The 23,077-nt window shown below is 38.2% G+C and overlaps 2 protein-coding genes across 2 annotated transcripts; one reads left to right on the top strand and one right to left on the bottom strand.

The window, feature by feature from the left end:
* Window positions 1–3,746: 3,746 nt before the first annotated feature.
* On the bottom strand, window positions 3,747–7,316 carry LOC311276400 (uncharacterized protein; the record flags this gene model as incomplete). The annotated part of the gene is made up of 5 exons (XM_084386034.1): window positions 3,747–3,905; window positions 4,839–5,557; window positions 5,870–6,009; window positions 6,092–6,165; window positions 7,221–7,316. The coding sequence occupies 5 exons, from the start codon at window positions 7,314–7,316 to the stop codon at window positions 3,747–3,749; spliced, it is 1,188 nt and encodes a 395-aa protein (XP_084242160.1).
* A 3,445-nt stretch (window positions 7,317–10,761) lies between these two features.
* mtx1a (metaxin 1a) lies at window positions 10,762–22,753 on the top strand. The gene is made up of 8 exons (XM_084385657.1): window positions 10,762–11,148; window positions 15,569–15,638; window positions 16,415–16,494; window positions 19,196–19,288; window positions 19,368–19,550; window positions 20,268–20,344; window positions 20,465–20,622; window positions 20,752–22,753. The coding sequence occupies exons 1-8, from the start codon at window positions 11,068–11,070 to the stop codon at window positions 20,973–20,975; spliced, it is 966 nt and encodes a 321-aa protein (XP_084241783.1). The 5' UTR covers window positions 10,762–11,067; the 3' UTR covers window positions 20,976–22,753.
* Window positions 22,754–23,077: the final 324 nt, after the last annotated feature.

The following is a 23,077-nucleotide window of genomic DNA, read 5'->3' as shown; positions in this document are numbered from 1 at the left end:
ACGACAAAAAGACTAGCGTGTTCGTGTTTAATTTTTTAACCTCCACGACGGTTCCATCAAGAGTATGTGAGCGAGAGTGAGTGAGTGAGAGTGCGAGCAACAGTGAGTGTGAGTGTGAGTGTGTGTGTGTGCGAGTGAATGTGTGCGTGTGACGACACGCGATGACTGGTCGGAAAGCAACGTGTAGTCTGACATGTTTCTCGTCCACGACACGACAAGATTTTAGGAGTCAAAATCGTGTAATCTGACACTGACCTACTGTAACCTGATCATAACAGACACAAAAATCTTGTAATCTTAACCAGGCATAAGAACATGAAATTGTCTAGCTGTGACTTGTTTCACAGGAGTATTAATGCACGGCGAGGAGGAAAGTTTAAGTGGCCAAAACCTCTCCAAAGATCACAGATGGAGAATTGCAGAGATTAGTTGAGTCTTGGGGTCAGAAAGCCTTTGCTGGAGGTCCTGGACATCTTATTCAGATACATGGTTTCAAAGATTTTAGCAAATACCAACAGATAAAAAATCAAAACCTGACTTCTGATCTCATAATGGGCCATGGTTGGATCTTCCATCAGGACAACAGTCCAAAACAAACATTAATCAACACAAAAATGCGTCACTGAGCACAAAGTGAAGTTTCTGCCATGGCCGTCCCAGTCCCCTGACCTGCTGAACCCTTTCGAAAATGAGTGGGGTGAACTAAAGAGAAGAAGCGCCAACATGGATCTGGGAATCTGGAGAGATTCTGTATGGAGGAATGGTCTCTGATCTCTTGTCAGGTGTTCTCCAAATTCATTAGGCATTATAGGGGAAAACTCAGAGCTGTTATCTTGGCAAAAGGAGGTTAATTGCAAAAAGTATTTAATAAAAGGGTGCCAATAATTATGGCCAACGTGTTTTGGAGAAAAGCATTTATTATGACCGCCGCTAGCATAGCTAGCGAAAGCGGTCATATGGGGATTGTCAAAGTTTTTTTTTTTTTTTTTTTTTTTTGTCATCTACTGAATTTTTCGTCAACGATACCAGGGACACCGAAACACCGGGGAACATGAAATTTGGTGGGCATGTAGCCCCACTAGACTTTTACGGAAAAATTTCGTTTGGTCCCCGGGGGCCACTCCCCCCCCCCGCGCTGGGCCCCCCCAAACCCAAAAAATTCAGTTTTTCCTAAATAACTACCTGAACCGTGGCACCGAGGATGAAGAAATGTTTATGGTATGTTGGTCTTAAGGGCCCACATCAACCTAGCCCATAATCACTCATTTGTGATTTGCGCCCCTCCCATAAAAAATGAAAATGCAATATTATTCTGCTTTAATCGCCCCTATCTTCAGTTGAGATGTTCAGAACTGCACCATATTTCATGTGTATGATTAACTTGACATCCTCTGGGGGTATGCTAAGTTTCGTAGAATTTCATCCATGGGGGGGTATAAAATAAATTCATTTAGTGACTGTACACTCATCGGCCTGTAGATGGTGGTGTTGAGCGAAGGGTTGCTGGTTTAGGATGATACTGTCACACACACACATGCAGGAATACAAACAAACGCAAGCATGCACACACACTGACATCCACACGCACAGACACACACCCATACAAATCCACATGCACACACACACACATGTAGCCTACGCACGCATAGCCTACATACACACAGACACACACATACACAAACACACACACATACACACACACACACACACACAGACAGACATGCACATACTACTACTTTTTTTAGGTATATACCATAGGTATATACATAAACACGCAATACAGCCAAATTGCTCCACGTCATTTATTTTTGTGGAAAGCCAGTGCAGGCCTGAGCGGCGGTCATATTTTGTACCGCCATGCGGTACATCTAGTTTCATAATGTGATTTACCCCCCACTTTCAATTCTTTACTTCAATGAAAGGTTAGATTTTTGCTTTTTTTTGCTTTTTTTTGTTATCAAATATTAAAAGGATAAACAATGCAGATTTATTTTTTACAGCCATCTTTGATCATATTTACCTGGGTGCTAGTAATTCTTACCATAACTGTGTATACACACACATACATTATATAAACACAAAATTTTATGTTAGATGCAATTAATTGCGTTTAATTGATTTGACAGCACTAATTTTTTAATTATAAATCATTTTACATTTTTTATTTTTGTTTGTTTATTTATTTGTTGTTTTGTATACTAGTTAAAATACACTTTTTCATCCTTTTCACTTTGATGAGGTCTCGCACAACCCGAGGAATGTTTGATAAAAGATAGGTTTCTTCTTTTTTTTCTGTTTAGGTGGTTACGCCCCTGTTTCTTCCATTTTGTGTTTGGGGTCCATAAGGAAAGTTGGAGGATTTGATAATTTTGTTTACGTTATCCCTGTGAATCATCCCAGCGTGTTATTAATATAAATGCCAGTGCCCTAACAAACGCCTCCGTTCAGCTCGGTTCAGTTAATCACTCTCTGCTCTGATCAGCTGTCGACCGAAAACTGCTGCTCTGATGCATTCAGCCCTGGAGGCCTCAATGAGGGCTAGATTCAGTGTTTAAGTCTTTCTCTCCTGGCTCCCGGTATTGTTCGAATGTAGGCAGGGCATTGTGAGCGGTGACGCCGTGGCTACTGGACGATGGAGGAGACGCAGATGGAGGCCTCACAGTCTCTGAACGAGAGTCGAGTTTCCCACGCTTCAGGTTTCTTAGTCAGAAACACACAAAGAGGGGCCTGTGCAGGCGACGGGGACACTGGAACGCCAGGTAACAGTAGCCAATTTTCCCTAGTTCTGATCCGTGATTGTGGGGTCAATGTTTTACATGGACAGAGATGGGGATGGAGAACCCTCCTGAAAACCCCCTCTGTTTCCCTCCACAATAAAGATGCAGTACTACAGTTAAAAGCTGCAAAACAAGATTTCCGTTTTGTGCTTTATGCTGTATTGTTAGTCGTGTGAACAGGTTCAAATGGACGCTGCATGCTTTTCAAAAAGTGCATTAAATTACAGGTTACCCATTCACAGTGTTTTCACTAATAGGTGTGACTCTCAAATCCCCCATTCATCCAGCTGCGGGCAGGAACAGATCCATTGTCTGGTCTGTACGAGCAGGTAACCAAAGTTAACCCCCCTTTTTTATCTTGAAAGTAAGTCCTGTAGTTGTAGATAAATATTGTAAAAATGAAGTGTATTTGTGCCTTTAAGGATTTAATTCAGCTGCTTTCATCCTCTCAAAAAATGCTGTGGTTCTGTTTTTGACTAATTCAGGGGTTGCCTAATGTTTACATATTATTATAGTATTTTTTCATATTTTGAAATGGCTTTAATTTTTATATTTTCATTTTATTAGCTTTCATATCAGTTTAATCATTTTAATACTTCAACTTTAACCTGTTTTATTTCAGCTAGTTGCCAAGACAACATATTAAAACTTTTTTGCAAGTTTTTAAAATAATTATTTTATTTAATATTTATATTTGATTCAGCTTTATTTCAATGAACAATTTGTAATCATTTTTGTTTTAGATAACAATAACAACACTGTCTTGAACAAACCATTTTTTTGTTCTCAACAAACAGAGAATAAGCATTTGTCAGAGTTTGTCAGAGTTGATTCTGTTCATGATGCACATACCATCTGAACTCACTGGTATAAAGTCCTAAACATTTTAGGGAGTCACTTTTTTCATAGAATCTGGTTTCATAAACAAACTATAGGAACAAAATGCAAGCTAAGTTGCGTCAGAATGAATTATGGATTGTATCGCACCGCTTGTTTGCCGTTGGCTGTATCAAACGTGCTTTGCGTTGAGTACATGGGGATGTCTGGGTTGAAGTACATGGGAGGACTCATCTCTTCAGGTTCATTCACGAAAACTCTTCGTTTCGGACAACAGCACCAGAGCACCACCTGAGAGGAGGAACACTTTTGTCCTTTAACAGTACAGTCACTGACACAAAACTAGCACATTACCTTGACTTTTTGACATAGTATCATGGTTTTATGTACATGTATACATGAACCCTGGTATTATTTTGAGTATTTTACCAATAACACATTGCCCGACCAAAAAAAAAAAGCCACTGTTTGGATTTTGGGATGTGCTGGAGGAAACTTTACAGAGTGCTTGACTCTTGCATTGGCAATACAAGATCTTGACCAAAAATTTATGTTATGCAAATAACATCACAACATTTATTTCCATAGATTTTTGGTCAAAATCTTGTATTGCCCATGCAAGAGTCCTGCACTCTGTAAAGTCTCGTCCTGCACATCCCAATGGCTTTCAATGAATTTAAGGTCTGGACTCAGAGGTGCCAATTCATGTGAATTGAAAATGATTATTCATACTCCCTCACAAACATTCTTTCACAATTTGAGCCTGATGAATGTTGACATTGTCATCCTGGAATATGGCCATGATGTGTTTTTCTACATGGTTGTTTAAGAAATGAAAAGCTACACACTCCAATCAGTTATGGTTAGAAGAACTGTTGCCAAACATATAACATGCTAAAAACATAATAATCAAAGCATTAATGATCTATTTATAGACTCTTAAGTATTTGCCTATTTAAATCCAAACAGCGACTTTTTTTTTTTTGTCTGGGCAGTGTAGATGAATATGGTAATCATTTAGTAGTATGGTATTTATCAAAGGTTAAATTGCATATAATCTGGTATGTACCGCCACTATAATTATAGATGGTAATATAGATGTTGGTCATTTTTATTATTTATTCAGATGAATGTACAATCAATACAATTTTAAAAGTTGCTACCATGTTCTCCTATAAAACCAATGGTTCATACAATATTGATCCTACACCCTCGATCACTCACCAGAATGATGAGGATGATGAGGATGAAGAGACTGACAGTCGCCAGCGCTAAGAGGGCGATGCCCCATCCCGGCACCAGAGCGGACGCAGTGGGAGATGAATAATTCACAGGCGTGGTCTTCGAGGGCTGTGCTGTTGGAAATGGAGTGGAGCTGAATGTCGGGTTCACAACAGTGATGTGGATGGAGGTAGAAGTGGACTTGAGGGCTGTAGTGGTGTTATTGGGGGCGGTGGTGGTGGTGCCTTTTGGGGTTGCAGTGATGGTGGTATTTGGGACTGTAGTGATGGTGGCAGTGGTGGTGGTGCTATTGGAAGGGAACGTGATGGTACCAACAGGTGCTTCTGTGGTGGTCCCAATAGGGACTTCAGTGGTGGTCCCATTGGTTACTCCATTGGTGGTGCTGTTGGGCGCTGCAGAAATACTTGCATTATTCATCGGTGAGTTGGTTGTGGTGTTTGGGTGCATTGTGGTGGTGTTAAAGGGAGTGGAGTTGATGAAGTGTGTGATGTTTCCCACGACAACAGAGGTGGACATGTCAGGTGTGTGTGTGGATGGAAGGCGGCTGGTGAGGGATTCGGCGTCCTTTATGATCTCGGGAGTGGATGTGAGGGGCATGGCCATGAAGGGTGTGGTTGCAAAGGGTGTTCCTTTGTGTGTTGTCGTTGGTGGACTGATGAAGTTCTTCTCTTCTTCAAAAGGTTCTTCAGTTGATAGTTTATCTGCAGGTAGGATTGAACAACACAATCTCATGACAATTCATATCTATTTTACAATTTGGCAAATTGGTGGCTAATTTGTATGAATGTGAACAGTCTCATTTGTACATTTACATACTTTCAGCTTACGCCCTAGTAATGGTTATGTTTAGGGGTTTTCACATTGCATGGAATCATACAATTTTTTCCTGTAAAATGGGGTTGTGTTTGTCTGTTTTAGATGGTCATTTCTTTAACTTTTAATCCTATAAGTATAACAACCCCAGTCAATGTGAAAACAAATCTGAAAGCAATCATTGTTGACTGTTATTTTACTTTCAATGTAGCTGAGGTCGATCTCTAGTGCCGGCGATGGAATTTGCTTGTACGCAGGCAAAAAGATTTCTCTCACAATCTCTGGATTGACTTGGGGCGGCCCAAACAGCAGTCGAGAAGTGGCGATCACAGACCCATTACTGCAAGAGAAGCACTTATAAGATCAGATATTCTCTGTCGTTTGGTTGTATTGGATGTAAATCTAAGATTAGTTGATCAAACCTGAAGGTCATCTCCTCTGTCCCCAAATATATCAGGTGAGTGGTGTTAAATGGAGGAGCATAAACATCTTCAAACTGGAAAAAGGAAAGCACAACGGTGAAAAAAGTCAAAATTGGTAAAACCAATTTAGGGGCCGTTTACACGACACCGGTTTCAACTAAAAACTGATTTTTTTTTCCGTTTTTGTGTTTTGTCTGTTCATTTACACGACAACAGCGTTTTGGGGGCCTGAAAATGAAAACCTTTTTAAAGGGGTTTCAAAGTGCACGTTTTTGAAAAGAATACCATTACTTCTCTGTGTAAAATACAAAAACGCGAATTTGTGAAAATGGTGACATCATGCACATTATGTGTTCCTTTACAAAGTGACATCGCCAACTACTGGCCTGGCATTAATAATACAGAGTTTTCATAATTTTCACAGATCCGTGTAATTGGGGATCGTTTTGACAACGTTGTCGTTCGTACAAAGGAACTCTCCCCCCCAATTTTAGTACATTGTTGTTGTGTAAATGTACCTTCAGTCGTCTCTCAACTGACCCTTTAAAATGCTCACTAATTTTGATTTAGTTTTGTTGATAAAGTCACAATTTTTTTTTTTTTGGTGTGGGTACCATGGTAATGATATGGTTTCAATTACATTTATGCATTTGGCAGATGATTTTGTCCAAAGCGACTTACATTGCATTCAAGATATAGAGTACATTTAATCAGTTCAATTTATCACATTGATAATACTGTGATATTCTGTAAAGTACTTTAATTATTAGCATATCTTATTTTATTGGTACCATGGTAATAGACGTTCCATGGTATGTCATTCATCATAATATCTTGATATGGTACATTAATCTGGTACATTTACAAAAAATACTGTAACATGGCAGTACCATGGTTTGATGGTATTACCATGGTACTTTAATATAAACTGTGTTATTAACATGGTATTCTAAGGCAAAATGGTACTTTTCTGTTAGTGTAATCATGGTATTTCCATCTGAGACCATCACTGTACCATTCACTTTCATGGCATACTGTATCCATTGGATGTATGTAATATATCCCAGAATACTGTAAATACCCCATGAACGCTTTACATATACAAGCATGATTAAAAAGAGACCCTCACCAGTCGTTCCACCTCTTGCTTGAGTGTTGTATACTCTGCTGATTGCTGGTCAGCCAGTGAGTCATTATAAACACGGTTAGTGATTCTGAGATCCATGATAACTGAAGTAAAAGCATTTGGAGTCAAGGCATCTGTGCTTTCAGTTGGGGAATCCCACGCAGAGATATTGACCGACTTTACACCTGAATCAGATTTTGATATATTCATCACAAAAAGTTTTTTTTTTTGTGTGACTTTATCCTTTTCGCATAATATTTAAAATGTATAATTTAATAATTTAATCAAAAATGAGAAAATGTCATCAGTTATTCACCCTTGTGTCGCGAGACAAAAGAAGACATTTTGTACAGTGAAAGTCAATGGTGTCAAAAACAACAAATACAATTACTTTCATTGTATGGACAAAAAAAACATTTTTAAAATTATCTTCTTTTGTGCTCCACAATAGAAAGATCATCATACAGGCTTGGAACAACATGAGGGTGAGTAAATAATGACTGATTTTTCATTTTTGTGAAAACTATCCCTGTTACAATGATACATAAAAGGTAATTGTTATATTTTGTGATTTAACATTTTTAAAGCATAGCTGCTACTTACCCATGAAAAGTGCAATCCAACCAAAAGCTAAGGCGGTGGAGGCTCTTAGGATAATCTTCATCATCTTTGAAGACGAGTAATCCTTCAGCATGTGATCTGTGCCAGCGGGTTGAGTCAACATCAACTAATGTTCTGGACTCTGGAGAAAGTGCCTCTTTATCAGAGTGAACAGTCCTTTTATTGTTTGAGCACCTGAGCAGGTACCACACACAGGTGGGTGGAGCTCCTGTACTGCATTTTCTCTGATGCATTTTATAAAACCTCACAAATGAGATCTCAATCATTTCTCCTTGACCGCAATTAGATTAAATGTCAACCTTTTTCTCATGTCTCATGCTTTTCAGATGGTTGTCCTGAGAAAAAAAAAACATGTGATCCCACATGATTCCAGTAGAGTATCAGAAGAGCCAATAAGTGTGTCAAAAGCCTTTTTTTTTCTTCTTTTTTTTTTTTTCTCTCTCCAGGAACATGATCTGAGCTATGTTATCCACCTTGATTTTATAGCATCTGAGACAAAAGGTTTTTCTAACATTGCCATTTAGGTTATTAAAACATTGTTTATAAATGTTCTCTGAATGTAGATAATGCACAAGTGGCTGTGGAATATAAATCTGATTTACTTTGAATAGAGATATGAAATTGTGAGTGAATAAGAATAGCATTAACAGAATGGACATATACATATTCACATGAAGTTTGATCTAAATGCATTTCATGCACCTTAAATTCAATTTCTCTCCAGAAGACATTTGACTTTCAGCTTTATGGTCATAGCTTCTCACCATAAATAGCACATCTCACCTTTGCTGAATTGTGTGTGATGAGATCACCCGTGACATCAGCAGTGGCATTATCCAGCAGGGGAAGTGTGTGTGTGTGTGTGTTGTGTATGTTTCCTCTGGCTTTAGCAGGAGACATCTCTCCTTCTGACCATTTCAACAGCTGTAAACCACATCTGTCTGCATTTTTTTTAGTATCCACTCAGATAAATAAGATAATAGGGTCTCTTACTGTGTTCCCAGTTAACAGAAATGTGTTCTAAGAATGTTTTGCTAATTTTCCCATTAAGTTATGAAAATGTAATTTCTGAATGTTCTCTGAACATTCACAACGTCCAGTTTTTTAAATGTTTTAATGCTTTTTTTTTTTTCTTGGTTATGCGATCATTAAGAAAACAATTTGTATCATCCTTCAGACATTATGAGATTGTTACATTTGAATGTTATCCGAACATTCTGAAACCAGTAACGTAGGCTATACAAATTTTTTAGACAAACATCCTACTAAAACATTTCAGAAAATAAAATATGCATAAATAATGTTTTTGTGCTAATATTTTGAGAACATACTAAAGACCAGACAACAAACGTTCTATTAATGTTACAGGAAGACATGTATTCATAACTTGAATAAGAGAACCTTGCCAGAATGTTAGCTAAAGTTCTTAGAACGTTCCCTGTTAGATGGGTTGCCAGACTACATTAGTTAAATCATTGTGGCATGTTTGTATCAGATGGTTCAACAAAATCATCTGTATTCACATAAATATTTGAAACCCCTTGATGTTTTTTTACTCCAGGTCAGAGAAAATACCACACTGTGGTAAGAACTCTTCCCCTTGGGTCAGGGATGTTTTATTCACTTGAGGTTTGAGTGTTTGTCTGTGTCTGAAATTTGAGTTGTTAAACGGGTCATTTGGTTTTTCCACAGGGCTTCAGTGAAGTGCTTTATGCCACCCTGATGTTTGCTCATGGGAGGAAGGACGTCATCTCACCACACACGGTCTAAAATGTTTAGTGACACTCAGTTTAGTGACTGAATTTACACTCTTCACTGTCTTATTTGCTATTTTAGTTTATTTTCCAGTCTTGTGTTTTTGTATATTTAAAAATCCACACAATGTGGTCTGTAAAATCTGGAGAACATTATCCATCAACATTTCCATTCATGGCAGTTGCCTGGCTGGTGCAGGTGTGCATAATTTAAGTACTATTAAAACTTATTTTAATGTTGGAAAAATAAAAAATAAGTAATACATATAGTGAAAATTTGCAAGGTTCCCTTTGTCCTTTAGTTGTTCTTGGAACAATTTCAAAGAATTCCAGAATGTCCCAATGATGCCCAAAGCCCTTTTCCAGAGATTTTCACAATATGTTGAACTTTTCTTGTCTTTACCCTTGATGAAACTTAATTATCTAAATGGAAACACACAGTTATATTAAGTGGTTACATATGTGATTTTTTTTTTTTTCAGGCCATAGCCTACATTGAGTAAATGTGGTCTAAAGAAAGAGAGATTACTGAAACTAACTCAAGAGTTCACACAGACGGACAGGATGGGTGCTCATGGCTGGAACAGGAATGTACTGGACTCTATCAGTCCCTTGGGACTCTGATGTCTTCATGTGTGCATGTGTTTTTTGCTCATGAATTCTTGGCAGATTCCTGGGATGGAGAGTTGCAACACAAGCGGCTGATTGTCCATTTGGCCAAGTCTCTGCTGTTTCCTACAGGCCCACTGCAAGCAATGATAAAACACAATTACCTCACAAACCATGGCATGGTATCCAAATTGTGTCTCGTATTGTGTCTTAGTTTCTGCCAAGATATGATACACTGCTGCTACAAAAGTAAACAAAATTACTAAATTTATATTCACTAGCTCCTGTTTAATGTTTTTGAAGAAAAAAAAGTATCTTATGCTCCCCAAGGCTACATTTATTTGTACAGTAATATTCTTAAATATTATTACTATTTAAATTACCTGGTTTCTATTTTAGTATATTATAAAATGCTATTTATAGCCTACCTGTGATGGAAAATCTGTATATTTAGTGTCACATGATCCTTCAGAAATCATGTTGATTGGGGGCTCAAGAAAAAGTTCAACAGTTGTGCTGTTTTTTTTTTTTTTTTTTTTTTTTTTTTTTTTTTTTAACAGTTGTGCTGTTTTCCCCCTCTATAAAATCATTCTCGTCACAAACGTTTGAACTAAACTTGTTCAATAAGTTGGGACAGTGTGAACACCACCGTTATTTTTCATAAAATGTCAAATCCAACGGCCAACTTGTTTGTCTGTGCGGTGTGAATTGGCTTAATACACCATCCAAGGCTCACTGTGGACGGAGAAGCTTTCAGAAAGAATAAGGGCACTGGCATGATTTGAGGTGGAACACATCCATTAAGTTATTGGGACTTTTATTTGTCAAAGCAGCAGCTCCGGGTCATAGGTGTTTGTTCTGTGAAGATGGCGGCTCCCTGTGAGCTGTTTTGCTGGAAGGCTGGTTTGGGTTTACCGTCAGTAAATACGGACTGTCTCATCGTGCTGGTGAGTTTTCATCACAGGCTCATGTACACTGGATATTTATATGGGTTGGTTCTGCTCACCTGCCTATATTTGTATTACAGCGATTCGGCTCGGTACCGCACTTACTACAGTGTAACGTTAGATGACGTTACAGTGATGCCATGGCACCTAACGTGTGTATTTACTGTATATATGCTTGTTTTTTTTAAACACAAGGGACTTGTAATATAGTTTTATGTGAGTAATGGTCGCAGATGTTGTTATATGTGTGTAACGTTATATATTATTATGTAAAATAATGAATAATAATGCATCCATTCATTCTTCAAACTGCTTAATATGTCCTGTATAGGGTACAAGAAAATAATGATTTTAAAAAAATAATATTTAATATTACTATTCGTGTTTAAATAATAATAATTATTATCAATCAATACAATAATTTTGTTTAATTTCTCTCTTCTGTGAAACACGATTTCCCAGAATGAAAGTCTGGAGATTATCAAGATGAGCACTAGGGCCCCAGCTAACTTACTATTTTTATCCTTTTTATTTAAAGCATACCAAAATATGTAACGTTATAGCCTACTAATAAAAAAAAATGAACGGTTGCCCAGGGCCTCACATGACCACGATCTGACCCTGTCTAAATGCCGGTCTACCCTTTGAAACTGCAAATCTCCACTTTTTACTCTTCATGATTTAAGCTCAGTTTCCTATCTCAGTTTTATTCCAAAGCCAAGGTGCTTATCAACAGATATTTCTATTGCATGAATCATCATGTGGGACATTTGCTCCACTTTTCTTATTTTTCCACTTCAGTTTGGTCACACCAGGGCGCCACCTGTCTGTGCTACTGTAAACCACAAACCCACCACTGTCATCTGGAGTTAGCATCAATCTCATCCCCTATCGGCAGCTTTGGAGACTGAATTCAGATCCATTTTATTCCTAATCAACAAAGGTTGTATGTGGGTAAAGAACCAGGTTACTATTGCTGAAATCGCATGTTAAAGTGATTAGGTTACATCAGTGCTGTGTGTTTTGGACTCTCTGAGTGTTGTGGGATTTTTCCAGCTCGCCAGCGGTCGGGTTGATGTCTGTGCATTACAGTCTGTCTGCACCTACTGAAGGCGCTTTAAAAACCGCAGGCATGTTTTGCTCCCTCTGTCTGATGGTTTGGTAATGTGAAGTTCATTCAGAATTTTCCAGATTATCTCACTGCACCAGAAAGGATATAGTTGCATTAAATTGTGACTGCATGTGAAGGTCCGAGGATGTTTGGAGATTTGCCTCTCTGCTGCCAACTTAAAGTTAGGCCTGTCATAACATTATAACAATATACCATATTTTGGCTTTATTGTGATAATTTTATTATAACATTTTTTTATTAGTCTTGTGTGTATGCTTATTACACATACATCTTTTAAGTAGATGTTCATTAGTAATGTTAACTTTTTTTATACCATGAATAAATGCCATACAAATGTAAAAATGTATTAAATTTAAAATACTTTTTAGTGCTCCCATGTCCTGTTACTGCACCTGGAAGGGAGGAATAAAATTAAATAGAAACATAATTTAATTATTCAGTTCAGTATGTGTTAAAAAAAAAAATTGTGCAACATATGAATGGAATTTAACATTATTTGATCAAATAATATCATATAATATTAAAAACAATAATCTAAGAAATTAATCAAAGAATGACCAGGCTAAATGTGTAATAATTATGACAGGCCTGCTTTTAGTTAAAGGTGCTGCATGTAATTTTTTGACTGTGCTAAAGCATAATAATTCCATAATGTTCGCAGATATTTAGGAAACATGCTAAGTTCACAAACTTGTTTCTCTGAAAGTTATTCTATTTCTACTTTTTGTTTTGGTCTGTGTGATCCCGCCCACTGCCAATTTACCCAATAGTATTTCCGGAAAACCGCGTATTGCAGCCATGGAAGCCAGCAAACGAACTGGGTCCAATATCGCAGATTCTACCTCACCTAAAAAGTCTCAGCATCAGTCTAAAAAGCTCTAGGACCAGAGTAATTTTAAAATGCAGATACGTTAAATGATCAACTTAATGTGAAGCTTGTCGCTTCCCATTGTCAGTTGCGCTCGTTCTTGTTGCGTTCTCAAACTAGCAACCTGTGTGAGCGTCGAGTCTGAGGAGGAGGTGCGGAAACAACTGCAATACCGATGTCAGCCGCTAGCTGTCAATATTACATACGTCACCTTTAAGGGATTTCTTGTGATGGTATGTGCTTGTTTTATTCTACATGTTTCAGCCTTGATCTTAAACTATAGTATGCATATTTGACATTTAGGAAGTCATTTTTTTCATTATGTTATGCTTGATGTTTTGCAGTGGTCTGTTAATTGAGAATTTGTCCCCCGACTGCTGGTTTCTCCCAAGGTTTTTTTTTTTTTTTCTCCGTTCTGTCACCTGATGGAGTTTGGGTTCCTTGCCACTGTCGCCTCTCGCTTGCTTAGTTGGAGACACTTAATATTCAACAATATTAATATTCGACAATATTATTGATCTGACTGTACTGACGCTGTTGTATGAGAACTGAACTGAGCTGGACGATGACATTATGTTTTTGCAGAACTGCTGAATTTTATAATTGAGGATCTTTACAACAGAACTGAATTGACACTGAAGTGACTTCGGCTGAACAACAGCCAAAATGCATAATTTCCCTGTTATCACTTTAAAGCTGCTTTGAAACAATCCGGTTTTGTATAAAGAGCTATATAAATAACGGTGACTTGACTAAAGGTGACCTTTAGATGTTAAAATCAATGAAAAAGTGCTCTAATGTGGAAAAAAACAATGAAATGTTACTGTTAACTGTTAACTCTGTAGGGTTTTTTTTATTGATAAATTAACCCCTGCTGTGGCTGCTTGTGCTGGTGTATTAGAACACTCCCTTAGCGACAGAGCAGTGATTGGATACACAGCAAGACATGGGCGGGGCTTAAAATCAAGACAGCCCAATCATAATCTGCGCCACTCTATTTAAGGATCTTATGAAAGGTTCAAACTAATTATTACCATCTGCACTTTCTAGAGAAGCTGTTCTGTCATCCGTGGCCTAATTTCAGTGTGTTTATGTGTACAGCAGGAGTCTGATGAACTGCTTTTACTGTGGGCAAAGTGGACTTCAGCCAGCTGTAGTTTTCCTCCTCATGCTTGTTTTGGACTCTACCAGTTGTTCTCGTAGGAATGATTTATTTTCAAACTTGATCCTCTCCACTTTACGAGCCACAATTTAGGATCCTGTAGGAATCAATCTAGTAATAAATCTGAGGTTATGATGTCAGCCTTTGATGGAGATAACTGCGCTTTTTCAGCTCACCGCACGACTGCAACTGGGAAAAGGAGAAAATCTTAGAACTCAATACTCAGCTCTTTCCACAAATCTGGTTTCCTCTCCCCCTTTTACAGTCACAGTTAGAGTCCTGTAAGTGCTGGAAGCCTAATGTTAAAGTAATCACCTCGAAATGAAAATTCTGCGGCTGTTTTTCATTGAAACACAGGAGAAGATTTGAAGCATCTTTATGCAGTTCTTTTCCATTAAAGGAAAGTTCACAGTGACTAAAGCTCCGAAACTAACATAAAAAATCCCATATTCATGTTCTATATTCCATGTCTCTTACATCATAAAATATATTTGAGGGACAGACTGGCATAATTTTATGACATAATTATGTCCATCCATTTTCTTCTATACCCACTATGGAGAGTGCTAGAATGAAATGTAACTTATTTACTTGAGTTATCCACTGTATCATTTTTGTAATGACTACATAATTTATGGTATTTTATGACATTTGGACAAACATGGTCAGTTGTTCAAGAGCTCCATGAAAATCACACGAGGACCAGTAAAAAAAAATGTCAGAATTTTCGAGGCCGATAATACTTGAGTCATTCTTGGCTTCAGCCTGAAGTGTGAAGGAATCGTTCCAGGGCATTTAAACTCAGTGATCATTAGTATACAATGCTTTCAATGGAAAGAATCTGCTAAACGACGTGCTGAGCCAGGTGTGAAGCGCTGGATCTGTCAGCTCTCAGCTGCATGTGCTGGAATGTGAAATTACGTCCTACTTTATCGGATGTCGTCGTAAAACGAGGCATCCCATCCAAGAGCTAACCCTGTCCAAAAGCTAAAGCTGTTTTGTGTTGTTGCCTTTGGTGTAGCTAACTAGCTATTGTTGTCTATTCAGGTTGTGTTCTTGCTTACGTTGCTGTTCGAGTTTGTTGCGACTTGATATTATGTTGTCGTCATCTATATTTTGTAAGGTTGTGTAGTACTCTTGGTTTGTCTGTTTGTGCTAGAACATAAATGATACTCAAATTGCTTCTAGCACATAATATTTATAATTCTAGCTTGGCAATAATAATAATAATAATAATGTCTTTTATATCATTTTCCAGGCATATGCTCGCTTCTCTGGAGCTCCGCTCAAAATTCACAAGATTTCGAACCCCTGGAGAAGCCCCACAGGTAAGCAGGCCCAGTTTTAACAATCTGTTTCTTGGCAGACACTCCACATTCATTAAAGAGGATCATTTAGCATGTTTTAACTGAAGCACACAGGCCTCTTCCTCTTTCCTGCCGAGCTGCTGATAACTTGCATCTGTATGTTTCTCTTTCCACATTCTTTCCTTGTCTATCTCCATTGTGTTTTTTCCTTGGCTCCTGAATTCTTCTGAAGTTCCATATTATTCCATATCGAATACATAAAAAATTAAAGACCTATCAAAAGTATAACAGGTAATTAGCCCGTTTATCGCATTTTAGTGGATCCCGTCTTTGGGTGTAATGTATTATATGCAGCTACTTAAACATATAAATAAACAAATTACTTGATCATTTATTTATTTATAAGATTTCTTTGGACAGAAATGATAACTTTTATTCAGCAAGTATGCATAAGATGTATCAAAAGTGACAGTAAAGGCATTTGTAATGTTACAGAAAGATACATGCTGTTCTTTTAAACTCTTTCTTTTAAACTGTTTTCAACTTTGATATTAATAAATGTTTCTTGAGCACCAAATAGAATGATTTCTGAAGGACCATGTGATATTTTTTATACATTATCTAGAGTTCATGCATTTTCCATTATTGATATCCAGAGTGATAGCTAGCTTAAATGGATTGTGTTGTTGTTGGTCATCTTTAGGCATTTAGAAAAATCACAAAACTTTGGCAGTAAACTCATCCAGGCAAAAAAAAGAAAGAAAAGTGCTTTACTGATATTAATGTCTTCACTGAAGGTTCACTACCTGCTCTCAGGACCAAAGAGGAAGGCAGCTGCTCTCAACCCAGTCAGATCATCATTCAATTGAGGAAACAGGTGATTATCTCTCGCCCACAAAAACCTCTATAAACACATTTTGCTCTATACCGTGTCCCTGTATATTTCACCAAACAAAGCTAAGTTTAGTAGTTTCGGGTTCATTCATTTGAGGACTGCAGAGTTTCCAGTGATGCATGTTGGCATCATAAAGGCCCTAATTTTCTCATTAATCATGTTTGATTGCACAATGAAGGTATCCATTAAATTTGTTTGGAATGAGACACAATAAGTATGTGTTTTCAGGAAAGGTTTTAATTATGTGCATGATTAAAACCCTTTCTATAAATATGTTTCTTGTCTCTCATTCTACCAGGTAGTAGTGCTGTTCGGAGTCAAAAACATACACAGATCAAGTCAATTGTTGTGTTTAAACTTGCACTCTTGCAAACTATTATAACTCAAACTTTCAAACTTGTAGAATTTAAATTAAGATTTAATCTTTGTGATGGTGACGTTGAAGTTGTGGGACCATGGTGTAGTTCGTTCATATGCTAACTTTTGCTTTTTACTCCTGCTGCTTGTATATAGGCCTCAAAATTCATAAGTTGTGTTCATTTGTGAAGAATATCTTGATGGAAAAAAATGTGTGAGAATCATTAACTTTATTTATTATAACTGTATTAAGCTTATTTTCTGCTATAATTCAAATGTCAATGGAAAAATCCTTCTGGCTTTTTGTCGAGGGAACTAGGTGATGGTTACTTCTGGGATGGCCTACAAAAATACAGGGGTTGAACAATGAAACTTTAGGTTTCATGCCTATATATGCGCAGCCTTGTGGCCAGTCCTCACTAATTTTCCATTTCATCAGTTAGAGCAGATTGTGAGGGTTGAATTAGCAGAGCAATAGCACAGCTGTACATTAAATATTGCTATCCACACAGCATAATGGGAGACATCAGTTCAAAAGAAGACAAATTGTTGGTGCATGTCTCGCTTGCTCATCTATTGTCGACGCAAGAGGGAGCTGTCTGAAAGGGATGTCCAGGTACTAACTTGGATTGTATCCAAAAAAACATAAAACCACAGCTGCCCAGCTCACTGCAGAATTAAATTCTGTCCTCGACTCCCGTTTCCACCAAAACTGTTCGTCAGGAGCTCCACAGGGTCAGTATTCATGGTCGGGCTGCTATAACCAAACCTTTGATCACTCGTGCCAATGCCAGTAGTTGGTTTCATTGGTGCCAACAGTGCAATTCTTGGGCTATGGACAATGTGAAACATGTATTGTTCTCTGATGAGTCCACCTTCACTGTCTTACCCACATCCATGGGTGTTACGGTGTGGAGAAGCCCCAAAGAGGCTTGACACCTGGAATGTTGCTGCCCAGATTGAAGCACGGCGGTGAATCAGTGTGTGATGCTTTGGGCTGCAATATCATGGCATTCTGAGGTTGATGGGCATGTCACTACCAAGGACTGCTGAACCATTCTAAAGCGCCGTGTGCACCTAACAGATCAAATATTGTACCCTGAAGGGGGTGCCGGGCATCAGCATGATAATGCACTAATACACAAAGAAAGACTTGTGAAAGAATGGTTTGATGAACATGAAAGTGAAGTTGAACATCTCCCATGGCCTGCACAGTCACCAGATCTAAACATTTTTTTTTTTTTAACTTTTTTTTTCTACTTTTTTTTTTTTTCAAACAGATAGAACAACATCAACAAACATTTATAATACAAGTGCACATCTCTACTGAGTACATATACACATACATGGACATACACTGGTCACCAAGAAGAAAACTTGTATTATATTCCAGATCACATGATTCACTCAAATTCTGCAATACTGTTTTGTTAAGGGTTAAACTGCCAACTCTATCCATTCGTTAGAAGTCAAAAATGATTTTCATCTCTTTTCAACCATTTCTGCCAATGTGATACCATACTTTCAGTTTGTTTTCTTAACAAAAAAGTCAGAGATTCCATATTGTACAATCTCTTGCCATTCAAACATTGATGGGGGATCTTCTTTGAGCCATTTCCTTGTAATGGCTTTCTTACTGGCTGCTAGTAGTATATTAGAAAGATAAGTATCCTCTTTTGTCATATCTAAAGGGATGATGCCCAAGTACATAGTTTTAAAGTCACATTCCAGATTCATCCCCATTATTGCATTCATTTCTCTATTTAAATCCTGCCAATAAGTATGAATTTTGTTACAATCCCAAAAGATGTGAAAATGGTCTGCCAGTACATTTCCACATTTTCTCCAGCATTCACCAGTTTTTGGATTCCCAGATTGTTGATACTTTAGTTTGGAGGTTATAAAAAATCTTATGGTGTTTTTCCAGACAAATTCCCTCCATGAATCTGAACTTGTTGTATTCATCTGCGTTTTACACATAGATCTAAACATTTTTAAGCCACTTTGGGATATTTTGAATCCCAGGTCGATATTTTGAACTGTGCAGGATTTTCAGTATCTGTCATTTCCAAGATGACTTCATGCTGTATTTGCAAAAGGATGCTCTACACCATACTAATAAATTATTGTGGTCTAAAACCAGGTGTTTCAGTTTCATTGTCCAACCCCTGTACATCATCATCACTTCAGTGCTCAATAAATAAGCCATTCTTTGGTTGTAATCACCGGCCCTGCTTGAACGGTCAAATGCATGATTTGGAAAGGGACTACCTGTTTGTCTGACCAATAGCAGATGTAGTAGTAATGCTGTAACTTTGTCTTTCAGAAATACAATGCAGACTATGATCTCTCGGCCAAAGAGGGTGCAGACACGCTGGCCTTCACCTCGCTGCTGGAGGAGCGACTGTTGCCTGCGCTTGTGAGATTCGAATCCTGAAACTTGAAGATGATAGTTTTGGTGGTTACGTGCTCAAACACTCTTCCTCATTTCCCACCAGATCTACGCTTTATGGGTCGATCCTAAGAACTATGCGGAGGTGACGCGCCGCTGGTACGGGGAGAATATGTGCTTCCCGCTCAACTTCTTCCTGCCGGGCCGCATGCAGTACAGGCAGCTGGAGCGACTCCGTCTGATCCGAGGAAACAGCGCGCTGGAGGCGGGAGAAGAGGCAGAGAAGGAGGTGAGATAGGACGAGTTGGCTACATGTTCTCCGGGTGGGATTCTGGATATTGTGCTTGATAGTATTTGTTTTTATGTGCTGTGAAATGGTCATCAGATGGTGTTTGGGCTATTGTGACACTAACCCCCTCCTTCAGAGAACAGGGCGGCTGTTAGACTCAATGTTCCAGAGGCAACGATGTTCTGGTCCCTGAAGAGGACACTGATAAATCAGCAGATGTGAGGAATCTGGGCTCAGATAGAGCAGAAGTTCCGTTCTGGCAGAGAACTAGTTGCTAGTGTTAGGAAACAACTCAGCTTATGAAACTTTGAGTCACAATGTGCATGCTTGTGATCTGCTCACTACGACTAAGCAAAATGTTATATTTTGCAATGTTTAGGCCCAGTCACACCTATAACTATATTAGAATCCACACCAATGCACAATATCGTTCTGTTTATAGTAAGCACACCCTGCAGTTATGTCGTCTGCCGCTTTAAATGCTCAAGCTCTTTAAAATCGTGTTGAAAGGTGGAAAAAGTAGTTCTACTAGTGATTCCTCTGTGTCGTTATCATTATAGACTGCCCTATTCTTATAGACTTCTCATAGAACGATTATTAAAACTTTATATATACATTTTTTTTGTTACATAGTGAGTTAGAGATAGTGACATAAGAGTCTGTAATCTAGTTGTTTCTTCTACATCCTCTCTATGATCTATGACTATGACTCTCCAGCTTTACCATGATGCTCTGGAGTGCCTGAATCTTCTCTCTCAGCGCCTGGGATCGAACAAATTCTTCTTTGGAGATTCGTAAGTCCTATAGTTACGCATCAAGGTGGATCTTTGAGCTTCACTTTGAGACTCTTGGTTGATTATTGGTTAGGTGTAATACACATTTTGATATACATTTGATGTGTTTGTGTGTTAAAGGCCCTCTTCTCTGGATGCGTATGTGTTTGGTCATCTAGCGCCACTTATTAAGATTCAACTGCCTAACTGCCGACTGCAGCAGAACTTGAAGAATCTGGACAACTTGAACACATATTGCTCTAACATCCTGAGCCTGTACTTCACCAATGAGAGTAAAGGTGGGCAACTAACAACTACAATAAAGTGTTTGCAAAGAACAAAATGTGCAGCATGTTGTACTTCTGTCTGTTGAATAAGAGAAGATTTTTCTTCATATGGTTGCCTGTTCGTGTCTGTTCTGTGTGCAGAGGGCGTCAGTCGTCCGGTGTCCAGCACACAGCAGGGGGCCGACTTTGACAACGAGCCATACAAGAGACGCAAGCAGCTTCTGTCAGTGCTGGTTGCTGTGGCAGCGATGTTGAGCTACGCTCTCCTCACCGGCATAGTAGCTATTGAGCATATGCAGGAGGAGGAGCATGTAGGCCCCGCCTCACTCAGAGGCCCCTCCCATGAGGATGAAGAGGAGGAGTGAATGAGAATGAATGAAAGTAGGGCTTTCTGTTAGTTGCACTGGGATGGTCACTTTACGTGGAACATACAAGAAACCATATATTGTTAGGGATTTATGTATTATTTATTCCTTGACTTGAGCTTTAATTGCATAAGCTTTCATTTTTGTTAAATAATTTTCTGTTTTTCCATTGATATGTATTGTTGCTTTAATCTCTTAACTTGGTATGTCCACGTGTGTCTTTCTTTATTATTATTTTTTTGTACCAAAAATATCATAGCTACTAATATTAAGCTCAGTTCAGGTAAGAGAGCACTTAAAACTTAAGCGATTCCCTCAACTTTTATTGTGCGACTGTGGACCATAACAGAGCGTTTTAAACACTTTCATAGCTTTACGACAATGACAATTAGATTTTCACATCTCTTTTGTGCTATTGCCTTGTTTGAAGCTCAGTCAGTGTTTTTCTTGTTTTAATGCACATTTTATTTGCTAACTGCTAACTGCTAAATCATTCTTTCCGCTCTGCTGTCAGTACTTGTCATACTTCAGGCAGTTTGATGCTCATGTTAATGTGATGGATCCTATTGATGGAAATGGAAAATGACCAATATTTAAACTAAGTAGAGTCATAAAGAAAGATCACAAAAAAACATTTGTTCTCCTTCATATTGTTCCAAACCTGTGCGACTTGGTTTCTTCCGTGAAACACAGAAGGATTTTGCCAGAATGGCAATGATGCTGATTTCCACATAGAGAAAGTGGCTGTTTGTAGTTGTTGTTTTTTTACTGCTAAACTCCAAAACAACATAGTACCGCTAACGCATTAGAGTAGTCCAAACAACTTGTGCGGTATTTTCAAAGTGTTCTGCAGCCATACGATAGTTTATGTGAGAAACTGTCCCTAATTTATATAATTATTTGCTAAAAATATTCCTCTTGACTCTTGTATCTTATTTGCTTTAAATCAAATAATCAGTGCATATGCATATTCAAATTTGGTGCAGCATGCTTGGTCACTTGTCATGTGAGGACCAATGGCATTAGGCATCACTAATTTTGTGTATTGCACATTTGAATTTTGCCAGAATGATCCAAAATAGCATTGAATACACATTGAATAAAAAACTGTGACTCAAACATGATTCAAAATATGTTCTTTTGTAAAAATCATACAGGTTTACAACACAATAGGGAATAAAATAATTTTAATTTTGGGCGCAAAAACTTTTTTTAAACATGATATATTCAAGGATAAAGAGAGAAACTGTGGCTTATGTTATTGAGGATTAGAAATTGCTGTCAGATGGAGATTCTTTTAGGAGGCAGTAACAATTATTAAAGCCAAAAGATACTGTCCAAAGGAACCTCGCTGACAGACCGCAAAACTGGCAAAGATGTTTCAGTTCCTGTAACTTTCCATGAGGGTTTCTGTAAGGTAGTAAACTTGAATGAGAGTGATTTATTTTTTTCTCCCTCTTGTTAAACTATGTTTGAAATAGAAACAATGCATTTTTGAAGGTTGCTGATTCGGGTATTGTCTGAAGTCATTTTTCCTCTCAACATCTTTGTTTTGCACCTTTGAAACCAGTTAACCTTTTACACTGATGTGTTGATTTGTTCAAAATCACTAATAGACAAGGCATCTGTCATGGTTAAGCATGGGATTCTACAGAAATGTAAAGGAAATTTGAACAGCCAGTTGATCTCTTTTCACTAGGTGTTATGTGCTGTAGTAATATTGCTTATGGATTTCTATTTTCATAATTTGAGGGGCAAATAAACAGTCCTGAATAATCCTTATTCTGCATGGGATTTCTTTGTTCTGCAGATGCAATGTTGCAATGACACTGAGGGGGTTGCTCCAACAAAAATCTGATTTTATCTGTTGCACTGTTGTAACAGAAGGCCCTGAGGACTGTGTGTGAGAAGTGGAGGTTGTAAGAGAGAAAGATATTCTCTTCAAGCTACAATTTACCTGCCGGCAGTGTTTCCGATCATCAGAGTCGGCTGAGCGAGGGCTCTGTGAATTTGTGCCCTGGGGAGACACAGCTGTGTGTTACAGCACCAGACTGGAATCTCTCTCTGGCTCCTGTTCATTCCTGGGTTTGTTTCCTTGTATT

This window comes from Rutilus rutilus, assembly GCF_951802725.1.
Source record: "Rutilus rutilus genome assembly, chromosome: 17".
In the NCBI taxonomy this organism is placed as follows: domain Eukaryota; kingdom Metazoa; phylum Chordata; class Actinopteri; order Cypriniformes; family Leuciscidae; genus Rutilus; species Rutilus rutilus.
The sequence above is the reverse complement of the archived record's forward strand: the minus strand, read 5'-3'. Positions and strand labels throughout refer to the sequence as shown.